Below are 12694 nucleotides of genomic sequence, written 5' to 3' on the forward strand. Positions count from 1 at the left end.
TGAAAACTGAAAAACACTAAAGAAATTTAAAAGCATAGTAGAATTTAAAAGCTGAAACATCAAATTGCACGTGAATCATAAACAAGCAGAGATTGGAAACTGGAAATTGGAATGGAAGCAGAAAATCAGTGTTTTGGATTGCAAACTCAATAGTGTTACACAAGAACAAGAAACAAGCTGAAATTGAAATGGTTAAAAGATGTTCACTAAGCAATTCCCGGCCACTTTGAGCTCGTGAAAAGCCAAGTGAAATCATCCGCACACTAAGGAAAACCCCAATCTCTCGAGGCTACTTTGTGCTCATTAGAAATGGAAAACCCTTCTTACAATGCACTCTTTCCCTCTCTCGCAAGAACACTTTCGAACTTAAGAACCCTAGCCCTAACACATTTTTCACTGTCGTGCAACTAGGGCTCCCTTGACAAAACCTACACCTTCCCTTTTTAAACCCCAAAGAAAGAAAACAGAGAAAAGAACCAAAAATTCCTAACCATGATCCTTTCTTTCGAACAAGGATCGCAAATCTGAAACCCCCTTTGTTGTCGTTTGATCAGCTTCGATTTTCTCCCATTCGTCCATCTCTCCACGCTGCCTCAATCTCATCACGCACCAGCCTCGTTCTCCCTTGGATCAGCAGACTCACGCCTCAGATTCACTAGTCAAACGCTCATGCATTAGGGATTGTTCTGTTTTACACTAGGTTCAGCAGAGTGTGATTCGTGATGCCGTGGTCTTATGCATCCTTTCTCACTCGTGTCAAAATCACCAATGAGTTGTTACTCTTTTAATGAAACAGTGAGCTTTAATGAAAGCAAGGCTGGTCAAAGCTTTGGTTGACCACCAAGGACTAATCTGCAAAATGGAAAAAAATGAGAGTAAGGGGTCCAAAACTAAATATAGGAAAATGGAGGATTTCTTGGCAAACTAGTTTTGTTTAAAAAGGGAGTCTTAAAAACAAGAGAGCTAAAATGCAATAAAAAACTACTAAAATAATCATTTTTATCACATTTTTTTTAAAATTCTATTTTTCTACACTAACATTAAAAAATAATTAATTAAAGACAAACTAATATTTATTTAAATTAAAAAGAAAATTTTAGAAAGGAAAAATAACACAAAATGGAATGTTAACAAGAATTAAGAACTTGGAAGAACATATATCTTTGCAACTATTGATGTTGTATGAAGGTGAGAATCTAAAGAACACGTTGATTATGTTTTGGAGTACATTTGAAGAATACTTTTTAGGAAATTAAAAAATTTGTAATTTTCTTTAATTTTTAAATTTTCCTTATTTTCTTTTGTGTCTAAAAATTATGTTTTCAATAAATCCTTTTTGTCTGAGTTCATGTTCTGTTTCTGATTTTCGGTGTTTAAATTTTAGAAAGAGTTCAAAGTAAAAACAATTGTAATTTTTCTTGGATAGAATTTCATGGGACCTTTCAAAGAGAAAACACAATCAATATTACAATCAATGATCTAATTAATTTTAGTGGAAGACGTATTAAAAGGAAAACTAGATAACTAAATATGAATATGAAAACACAAGAGACCATAATTATAATATTTCGAGTTACATAATTTTAGTCATTGTGTTTAAAATATACATATTTGTACTCTATTATTTAATTTCATATAATTTTACTTATTAGTTTGTTTATCCAATAAAACTTGAAATTCAAAATATTTATTCAAGATACCATTTGTTTGATAGGTACAGTAGTTTCACATAATCTTGAAACCAAATTAAAAAACACTTGAAATGCACTTTTTTCTTTAAATCAAGTGTTTTTAAAGAATAAAATCAATAATGTTATTTGAATAGATGGAAGGTCGGAAGAAAGTTGAAAATTTATTCGCAATTATAATATATAATAAAATAAAGTAAACGTAAGAAAACTAAAGATTCGTACGTAAAAATACTATTTGAATCTAGGGCCCACGTCCAGAATTATTTAATTCACATGTCTTTTGGTGTTATCGTTCCGGATGCTTTTGATGTCTTTTGTTTGCAATTCACATGTCTAGATTACTATCTAATTCTGTGAAAGGCAAAATTTCAAATTCAAAAAATAGCACCGATAAGCTAACACAAGCCACACATAATAATATCATCATTATTTTTACATTATTCATGATGTCTTACATAGTTCAGAACAAACAGAAATACATAGTAGGCCGAAAGATTACATCATCACACAATGCCTTATTTAATGTAAGGGTAGTATTCTTGGCATGATATATAAGTTTAGTTAACTTTATTTACCATACCAAAGAAGATTAAAGAAGATTACAGTCAGGGAAGAAATGACACACAGGAATGGTCCCAGGCTTCACTTTTAGAACTTGAAATGCATTGTGGTTTGGATCGCATTCTGATGTGTCTTTGTGGCATACTGCTACAGCTTTAACCCTAGTTCCATCTTCTCCCTCCAATGGCATAAAATGTACACTGCTATTTGATATCTTATGGCAGTAAAATACAACATATGGGTAATTCATAGGATGACATGTAATTATGTTTTTGTCTGCTAAAATCTTCACTCCATCTTTCACTAAGAACTTTTCAGACTTGTTTTCATTTTCTGTAGAAGTAACGTGGACAATCTTCCCAAGTATAGAAGTGACGAAGTCTACCATGAATTCTATTGAAGTTGCACAGTATTTTTCTTCACCATTCAGTGCAGGCTCTTCACACATATTCAGAGCAAACTCCACATTCTCAGCTTTCTCTGAATTTGGCTCCAGAGCCAAAATCTCAAATATTTCGTTTATCTTTTCTGATGAGAATGGTAAGTGTTCTGCAATTTCGCGGGGCAACAACGGACTTGAATATTTTCTTTTAGGGAAGTGTGCATCCAATTTTGCGCCCGGCATCAATCCTTCTTCTAAGAAAAATATACTTGATTTTGAGTGATCGTGGTGATGATGATCAACAACTGGAACGACCTCTTGAACAACAACATTTGTCTTTGATTGAGAGTCAAAAGGTGTCTCGTCTTTCTTAACACCGAGAATAATAATTGATTTTCGTCTTGTAATGATGACATCTCTTGACCATTATGATTTTTCTTAACACCTCAGACCAATAATTGATTTCCGTCTTATGATGATGACATCTCTTGACCACCATGAATTTTCTTATAACCCAGACTAATAATTGATTTTCGTCTTGTGATGATGACATCTTTTGACCACCATGATTTTTCTTAACACCCCAAACTAATAATTGATTTTCCCTGTAATGATGACATCTCTTGACCACCATGATTTTTCTTAATACCCCAGACTAATAATTGATTTCCGTATTGTGATAATGACATCTGGTTGATACCATCTTGTAATTGAGTTTTCTCACCATCAAGAGAAAGAATCTCATCTTGCAATATTAAAAAAAACATATCAAGTATTTAATAGTGGCCTTTCTCTATTGAAAAAGATTAGTTTGGTTATTTGAAATTTTAAATTGAACTAATTAGTTTCAAACTCTTTAAATTGTTGAGAACAAAAGTTTAAATGAGTATTTAAGTGATTATTGGAAATTCATAGTTACCATCAATAAATGTATAAATTTTATTTTCATTTATTTAAAAGGATCAAGTGTTTCCAATCAACATAAAATATGTTTTAATTAGAATGGTTATACATAGCAGAAGGAAAGTGGTTACAAGTGAAAACTGATGCGAAGAAACACACAAACCCCAGTGATATTTGTAGACAAGAGATAGACTGGCTTTTCATATATAACTTTATTTTTTCAAACAATCAAGGAATAAAATACAAAAATAAAATAAAACATTTCCCCTTTTTTAATAATTTTTATTCCTATTTATTTTTTATTTAAAAGGATTTTTTTTTCTGCATACCATTACCTTTCTCTTGTAGTGATTACACCATTTTAGATATAATTAAGGCAGGAGCATAATGGTAACAACATATAAATTATCATTATAGTTAATAGAGAGCACTTTTTAAATAACGCTTATTTAATTAAACATTCTAAATCAAAACAAAAGGCAAAAGGTTTTATGAAATAAGTGCTATAAAAGTGAATACAAATATATAATGCTTCATCCAAAACGCACTATTTATATTTAATTTATATTTTTGAAAAAAAAAAATAAACCAATAGAAAACGTTTTTAGATTTAAGGACTATGTATTAAGATATCAATAGATAAATTTTTATTAAAAAAAGTCTATTATTTATTAAAAAATTTCTAAGACAATTGGTGCACTCGTCCACTGTCCCAACTTACTTTTTTATTTCTTTTTCGATGCGATTACTATGTTTTAAAAGAATTTATGTATTATGTTTTTTATTTCTATTTTTATAGTAAAATATCAATTTGGTCATTCTATTTTTTTTATCTCAATTTGGTCCCGGTTTTGAGAGATTTGATGCAATCAAGTTCTTTCCATTAGTGGTACAGTAACAGCATTAAATAGGGTGTCACGTGTCAGTTTCTGGATTTTTTTAAACTTTTTATTTTTTAATTTCTTTTTTGAATTTTTTTATTATTTTGAATTTATTTATTTTTTAATTTTTTTAAAAAATTAAAAATTTGCCATGTTTCAAGCTGACATTGTGTCACGTGGCAGTGACAGTGTGATGTAGCGTGATAGTGCCACGTGTCACTATTATGCCAAGTGTCATTCTCTCCTTCTTAATTTGGTCTTTGATTTTTTAATTTTTGTCTCAATTTAATCACAATTTTTGTAAAAATGGTGCAATTCACGTCATTCTCCAAATTGAAACAAAAATTAAGTTTTATATAAATATTATACAAATATTTTTATTAAATTTGATATTTTTATTCAAATTGATATTTTTATTATATACTTTTAACAAAACTAAGTTTATTTAAATTTGTGTTTCACATTCAACTTAATTTAAAATTGTTTTCAAATTTTAAATTTATTTGTTTTTTATTGTTACATAAATTAGTTAATTTTTTTAAAAAAATATATAATTTGTTTTAAAATTATTGAACTTTACACATTTGAAAAATATGCAATTATTTGAAATATAAAGTCAAATAAAAAAAACCATATTAAAGTATGATGTAATAAAATATCAATATAATTTATGAATTTTTTTTATTAACATTATTTTCTATTAACAACTTTAAAACAATTTTAAATAAAGTTCAATGTAAAATATAAATTCAGATAAACTTAATATTGTTAAAAATATTTACTTGAAATATCAATTTTGATAGAAATATTTGTGTACATTTGTAGAGAAATTAATGTAAGGCCCATTAAAATCTTGTTTACGTAATTCTGTCCTTAATTTTAAGGGCTGCCCTGCAGCAGTGGGCCTAAAGGCTGGCCCATGATATAAGAACCCTTCGCGTTGCCCTAATTCCACTCATTTTCAGAAAACCAGCAGTCACCCCTTGCTTTCACAGGACGCTCTGCTAGGGTTTCTCCCCAAGCTTTCTCGAGCTAGCTTTAAACCAGTTCCCACTCCACGTAAGTGCCCTTTTCTAGATCGTATGAGTTCTAGTGCTTTCCTTTGTATTTTCACCGTTAGGGTTTCGTATCAATCCGCCATTGTCCCATGTACCTCCTATTTTTCAGCTCTTTAGTGCGTTCCGAGGGTTGCGGTGCTAGTGTCGTGTCGGCAAGGCTTCAGTTGGCTCTGTTTCCAGGTAGGGAAGCTAGAACTCACTGGTGTACTTTGTTTTCGCTGCTATTTTGCTTTTGTGTTGAGAGTCCTTGGTTGGTTTGATGTTCTGAATGTGTGTATTGGCTTGATGTGTTGTTTTGGACTAGTGGGTATGACTGCTCCAGGAAAACAGTGGCGAGACCTGTTAATCTCGCCCGAGCGAGTCAGTCTCGCCTAGGTGAGATGAACAGGGAGCTCGCCCAGGACTTTTGCGCGAAAGGTCGCCCAGGCGACCAGCTTGACTTTTGAGCGTCGCCCAGGCGAGAGGGGTCTCGCCTAAGCGAGATCCCGCGAGTGCTTCTGCTCCCTTTCTCGAGCCCTCGCCTAGGCGAAGGGGGAGCTCGTCTGAGCGAGCACGTCTCGCCTGAGCGAGGTGCTGGGCGAGACAGTGTTGTGTAGAGGTGTTTGTTTATTTCTGGATGGCATGTTTTGAGTGGGTAGGGATGTTATGATGTAAGTTATGTATATAATGGAGCATGAGGTATATGTAGCAGGATTCATGAAATTTAAATGATGGGTTTGGTATGATTTTTGGCATGAGAACTAAATGAGATTGGTATCACTAAAGTGACATGAAAATGAGATGAGTTGTATTTTATGAACATGAATGGACTATGATGAGTTGGAATGGGTTGGACCTGGAAATGTGAAATGTAACGGCTTTGAAGGTTGACATAATGAATGCACCCTTGCATGGTGAATCTTATTGGACTGTATGATTGTATTTTGTTTGTGTCAGTGTATAATTCCTTGGGGCCTCTAGGTGAGACTTTCAGGGTTGCGCTTCAGTGGTCGGGACGTAATCCCATGGTCCCTGTTAGTGGGTGTCCATGGTGGTGACCCATCTGTATAACTAGGTAAAGATTCAAGGTAAGGTTGCATCCTGATGCTCTAAGGAGCCAGTTAGTCTCACTTAGAGCAGACTGACTCCTGTGGTGAGAGTAGCAGGAGGCCTGAAATTCATTAAGGGCTAACCTTGTGGTGGGGGAGATTGGATTCATCGTAATACTTGTAACACATAGCTCGGAGATGAGCAGCTCAGGGTCGAGTAGAGGTATCCACCACAAGTGCAAGCATCCACTGAATCCAACCAAGTTATACGTATCCGGATGAGTCGAGTCGAGTCGTAGTGTATTGATTGGGAGTCATAACATGTTTGGTTGATTATATGGATGTGAAATGATGGAAATACTTTTGACTGTATGATGAATATGTTGTTGGCTCTAGCTTACCCGTTTCGTTGCATGGTTGTGTTGTATGTGGCTGTTCTTTCTTGCAATGATCATCGACTTGGTTGATGGGAGCAGATGGGCGAAGTTCTCGTGGTCAACAGGGGAATGGTGATTCCACCGCTTAGCCGTCTGGGCTGGATCTTACACTTCTCTTCGTGATGTCTTCTTTAAGGCTATGGCCCTTGTATTCGTTGTCTTTGGATTGTAAATTCTTAGTTAAACTGTTATCCTGCTTTTGTTGGCATCGTGGTGTGCCTGGTTTTGTAAGGGTGATGTTGGGAACCCCAGGACTGCGTGATTTTACTATCTTATGTGTGACGTTTCCTTTAATTGTGTTTATAAATTAAATGGGACGTTAATATGGGTTGAAGAAGTTATGGGTTGGTATCTTGACGTATGATGTTTCAAGAAAACAAAATTTTATGATGAGGGCATGTTTGATATGGATTATTTTTTCTATAAATCAAGTGCTTTTAAAGAATAAAATCAATAATGTTATTTGAATAGATGGAAGATCGGAACAAAGTTGAAAATGTATTCGCAATTATAATATATAATAAAATAAAGTAAACGTAAGAAAACTAAAAGATTCGTACGTACGGATACTATTTGAATTATGGGCCCCACGTCTAGATTTTTTCGAAGCAATTTTTCTAAGACTGGCTAGCAACACACATCTAACAAAAAGAATCATTTAATTTGAACATTACCTCTCTTCTTGTATATGTTATATGTTTGTGTGTGACGTGTATATCTGGTCCAATCCAAAATCAATGTCTATGTTTTGGTGTCTTTTGTTTGCAATTCACATGTCTAGATTATTATCTAATTCTGTGAAAGGAAAAACTTCAAATTCAAATAATAACACCGATAAGCTAACACAAGCCATACATAATATCATCATTATTTTTATTACATTATTCATGATGTCTTACATAGTTCAGAAGAAACAGAAATACATCGTAGGCTGAAAGATTACATCATCACACAATGCCTTATTTAATTCAAGGGTAGTATTCTTGGCATGATATATAAGTTTAGTTAACTTTATTTACCATACCAAAGAAGATGACCCTCAGGGAAGAAATGACACACAGGAATGGTCCCAGGCTTGCCTTTGAGAACTTTGAATGCAATATGGTTTGGATCCCATTCTGATGTGTCTTTGTGGCATACTGCTACAGCTTTAATCCTAGTTCCATCTTCTCCCTCCAATGGCATAAAATGTGCACTGCTATTTGATAACTTATGGCAGTAAAACACAACATATGGGTATTGCATTGGGTGACATGAAATTATCTCTTCTTTTGCTAAAATCTTCACTCCATCTTTCACTGAGAACTTTTGGGACTTGCCTTCATTTTCTATCTCTGTAGAAGTAACATGGACGTTCTTCCCAAGTTTTGAAGTGACAAAGTCTACCATGGATTCTACTGAAGTTGCACAGTATTTTTCTTCACCATTCAGTGCAGGCTCTTCACACATATTCAGAGCAAACTCCACATTCTCAGCTTTCTCTGACTTTGGCTCCACAACCAAAACCTCTAATATTTCATTTATCTTTTCTGATGAGAATGGTAAGTGTTCTGCAATTTTGCGGGGCAACAACGGGCTTGAATATTTTCTTTTAGGGAAGTGTGCATCCAATTTTGTGCCCCGCCTCAATCCTTCTTCTAAGAAAAATATACTTGATTTTGAGTGATCGTGGTGATGATGTTCAGCAACTGGAACTACCTCTTGAATAACAACATTTGTCTTTGATTGAGAGTCAAAAGGTGTCTCGTCTTTCTTAACACTCCAGACTAATAATTGATTTCCGTCTTCTAATGATGACATCTCTTGACCACCATGATTTTTCTTAACACTCCAAACTAATAATTGATTTCCTTCTTCTGATGATAACATCTCTTTGACACCATGATTTTTCTTAACACCCCAAAATAATAATTGATTTTCGTCTGCTGATGATGACATCTCTTTGACACCATGATTTTTCTTAACACCCCAGACAAATAATTGATTTCCGTCTTCTGATGATGACATCTCTTTGACACCATGATTTTTCTTAACACCCCAGACTAATAATTGATTTCCGTCTTCTGATGATGACATCTCTTGACCACCATGATTTTTCTTAACACCCCAGACAAATAATTGATTTCCGTCTTCTGATGATGACATCTCTTTGACACCATGATTTTTCTTAACACCCCAGAAAAATAATTGATTTCCGTCTTCTGATGATGACATCTCTTTGACACCATGATTTTTCTTAACACCCCAGACAAATAATTGATTTCCGTCTTCTGATGATGACATCTCTTTGACACCATGATTTTTCTTAACACCCCAGACTAATAATTGATTTCCGTCTTCTGATGATGACATCTCTTGACCACCATGATTTTTCTTAACACCCCAGACAAATAATTGATTTCCGTCTTCTGATGATGACATCTCTTTGACACCATGATTTTTCTTAACACCCCAGACAAATAATTGATTTCCGTCTTCTGATGATGACATCTGGTTGATACCATCTTGTAATTGAGTTTTCTCACCACCAAGAGAAAGAATCTCATCTTGCAATATTAAAACAAACATATCAAGTATTTAATAGTGGCCTTTCTCTATTGAAAAAGATTAGTTTGGTTATTTGAGATTTTAAATTGAACTATTTAGTTTCCAAACTACTTAAATTGTTGAGAACAAAAGTTTAAATGAGTATTTAAGAGATTATTGGAAATTCATAGTTACCATCAATAAATGTATAAATTTTATTTTCATTTATTAACAATGGATCAAGTGTTTCCAATCAACATAAAATATTTTTTAATTATAATGGTTATACATAGCAGAAGGAAAGTGGTTACAAGTGAGAACTGATGCGAAGAAACACACAAAGCCCAGTGATATTTATAGACAAGAGATAGACTGGCTTTTCATATATAATTTTTTTTTCAAAACAATCAAGGAATAAAATACAAAAATAAAATAAAACACTTCCCCTTTTTTAATAATTTTTATTCCTATTTATTTTTGATTTAAAAGGACCTTTTTTTTTCTGCATACCATTACCTTTCTCTTGTAGTGATTACACCATTTTAGATATAATTAAGGCAGGAGCATAATGGTAACAACATAAATTATCATTATAGTTAATAGAGAGCACTCTTTAAATAACACTTATTTAATTAAACATTCTAAATCAAAACAAAAGGCAAAAGACAAGGTTTTATGAAATAAGTGTTATAAAAGTGAATACACATATATAATGCTTCATCCAAAACGAACTATTTATATTTAATTTATATTTTTTTAAAAAAATAAATAAACCAATAGAAAACGTTTTTAGATTTAAGGCCTATGTATTAAGATATCAATAGATGAGTTTTTATTAAAAAATGCGTCTATTATTTATTAAAAAATTTCTAAAACAATTGGTGCACTCGTCCACTGCGTCAACTTACTTTTTTATTTCTTTTTCGAAGCGATTACTCATTTTTTAAAATAATTTATGCATTTTTCAAAGGTTAAATTATATTTTTGATTCTTATTTTCGTAGCAAAATATTAATTTGGTCATTTTATTTTTTTATCTCAATTTGATTTCGGTTTTGGAAAATTTGATGCGATCAAGTTCTTTCCATTAGTAGTTTAATAACAACATTAAATGAGGTGTCACGTGTCAGTGTCAGTTCCTGGATTTTTTAGAATTTTTTTATTTTTCTTTAATTTTTGTGTTATTTTTTATTTATTTATTTTTAAATTTTTTTAAAAAGTAAAAAATTTATCATGTGTCAAGATGACATTGTGCCACATGACGGTGACAATGTGATGTGGTAGTATCACGTGTCACTATTATGCCAGATATCATTCTCTCAATCTTAATTTGGTCCCTGTATTTTAATTTTTGTCTCAATTTAGTTTCAATTTTTGTAAAAATTGTGTAATTTCGTCCCTCTCCAAATTGGAACAAAAATTAACTTTTATATAAATGTTATACAAATAATTTTATTCATATTGATATTTTTATTATATACTTTTAATGAAACTAATTTTATTTAAATCTGTGTTTCACATTCAACTTTACTTAAAATTGTTTTAAAATTTTAATTTTTTTTATTGTTACATAAACTAGTTAATTTTTTTTTAAATTCATATAATTTATTTTTACACTAACTAAAACATTTGTATATAAACTATTGATCTTTACACATTTGAAAAATATACAATTGTTCGAAATATAAATTCAAATAAAAATATAATATTAAAGTATGATGTAATAAAATATCAATATAATTTATAAATATTTTTTGTTATTAACATTATTTTCTATTAACAACTTTAAAACAATTTTAAATAAAGTTCAATGTAAAATATAAATTTAGATAAACTTAATCTTGTTAAAAATATTTATTTGAAATATCAATTTTGATAGAAATCTTTATGTACATTTATATAGAAATTAAATTTGGTTTTAATATAGAAAGGGACAAAATTGCTCAATTTTTACAAAAATTAGGATTAAATTGAGACAAAAATTAAAATACATGGACCAAATTGAGAATGAGGACATGCACATGACATAATAGTAGTGATACATGACACTGTCACTACCACATAATACTATCACGGTCACGTGACACGATGTCAACTTGACATGTAACAAATTTTTTTATTTTTTTAAAAAAATTAAAAAATTAAAAAAACCAGGAACTGAATATAACAATCCCATTTAATGTTGTTACTGCACCCCAAAAGTACACCCCAAAAGTAATTGATTGCATCAAATTTTTTCAAAACAAAGATCAAATTGAGATTAAAAAAATAGAGTCCAAATTGAAAAGGAAAAATATAATTTAACCTTTTTCAAAATCTTTCGAACCAGCACTGCCTGTAAACACCGTATACACCACTTCATCCGGACTCGCTCTCTTTCCTCAAACTCACTCAACCTTGTCGCCACAATCAACATTCTGGTGCCTAGTTGCGTTTTCGTTGGCTCACATTTCGGTCTCCTTTCAGTTCGCGTAGTCCGCTCATGTTTGGGTCTCACTCCATTCGCATTCGTGTTCTTCCAGAGGCATGTGTTTTAGATATATTAATTGGTCATATTAAGAGAGTTTTTTTTCTTTTTTTTCTATCTCAAGAGTATCACTTTTCATGATCCCACATTAATGCATGTTTTAGATATAATAATCTAAACTGGTGGTTAAACAGAATTATTACATGTTTTAGATATAATAAAATTTGTACTAACCAAGCTTGGGAAGTTGTGTGACTGCTTTGGGGATTGGTGTGTTTGGAAGCATCCTTTCCCAGTAAATCTCTGGAGGTAAGGCAGCCTAATAAGCTGCCATCAGTATCACCTTTTCACACAAAAAAAAAAAGAAAACAGAGCTCAACTTAAATATATATAAACATAATAGAAATGAGAAGAAATGAAAAACTAAAGTTAAAACTCACACTGAGAGAAAAAAGTAATGCAAGGCAGTGAAACTCCATAGCAGAAGGAAAGTGGTTACTAGTGAGAAGCTGATGCGAATAAACACAGAAACCCAAGTGATATTTATAGACAAGAGATAGACTAGCTTTCATATTCTTTTTCTTTTTTTTTTTTCAAAACAATCAAGGAATAAAAAAAAAAACTTCCCCATTTTTTAAGTGGTTTTATAGAAGAGTTTCACTGGAGAGAACAATACCAATGAGATCTGAGCCTAACCACATAATCACTCTCAACCCAAAACCTTAAGGCAATGGATTTATGGGTCTTTATTTTTATATAGT

General features: G+C 32.0%; 1 protein-coding gene and 1 pseudogene across 1 annotated transcript; both read right to left on the bottom strand.

Moving 5' to 3' along the window:
* Positions 1-2113: 2113 nt before the first annotated feature.
* On the bottom strand, positions 2114-6674 carry LOC114163432 (BURP domain protein RD22 pseudogene; annotated as a pseudogene).
* Positions 6675-7781: 1107 nt separating this feature from the next.
* On the bottom strand, positions 7782-12457 carry LOC114162428 (uncharacterized). The gene is made up of 3 exons (XM_028046313.2): positions 12374-12457; positions 12168-12276; positions 7782-9487 (listed from the first exon to the last, which is right to left on the bottom strand). The coding sequence occupies exons 2-3, from the start codon at positions 12217-12219 to the stop codon at positions 7953-7955; spliced, it is 1587 nt and encodes a 528-aa protein (XP_027902114.2). The 5' UTR covers positions 12220-12276; positions 12374-12457; the 3' UTR covers positions 7782-7952.
* Between the last annotated feature and the right edge of the window lie 237 nt (positions 12458-12694).

Source organism: Vigna unguiculata, chromosome 9, assembly GCF_037176805.1.
Source record: "Vigna unguiculata cultivar grain cowpea cultivar isolate G323 ecotype 2 chromosome 9, ASM3717680v1, whole genome shotgun sequence".
NCBI classification, from domain to species: Eukaryota; Viridiplantae; Streptophyta; class Magnoliopsida; order Fabales; family Fabaceae; genus Vigna; species Vigna unguiculata.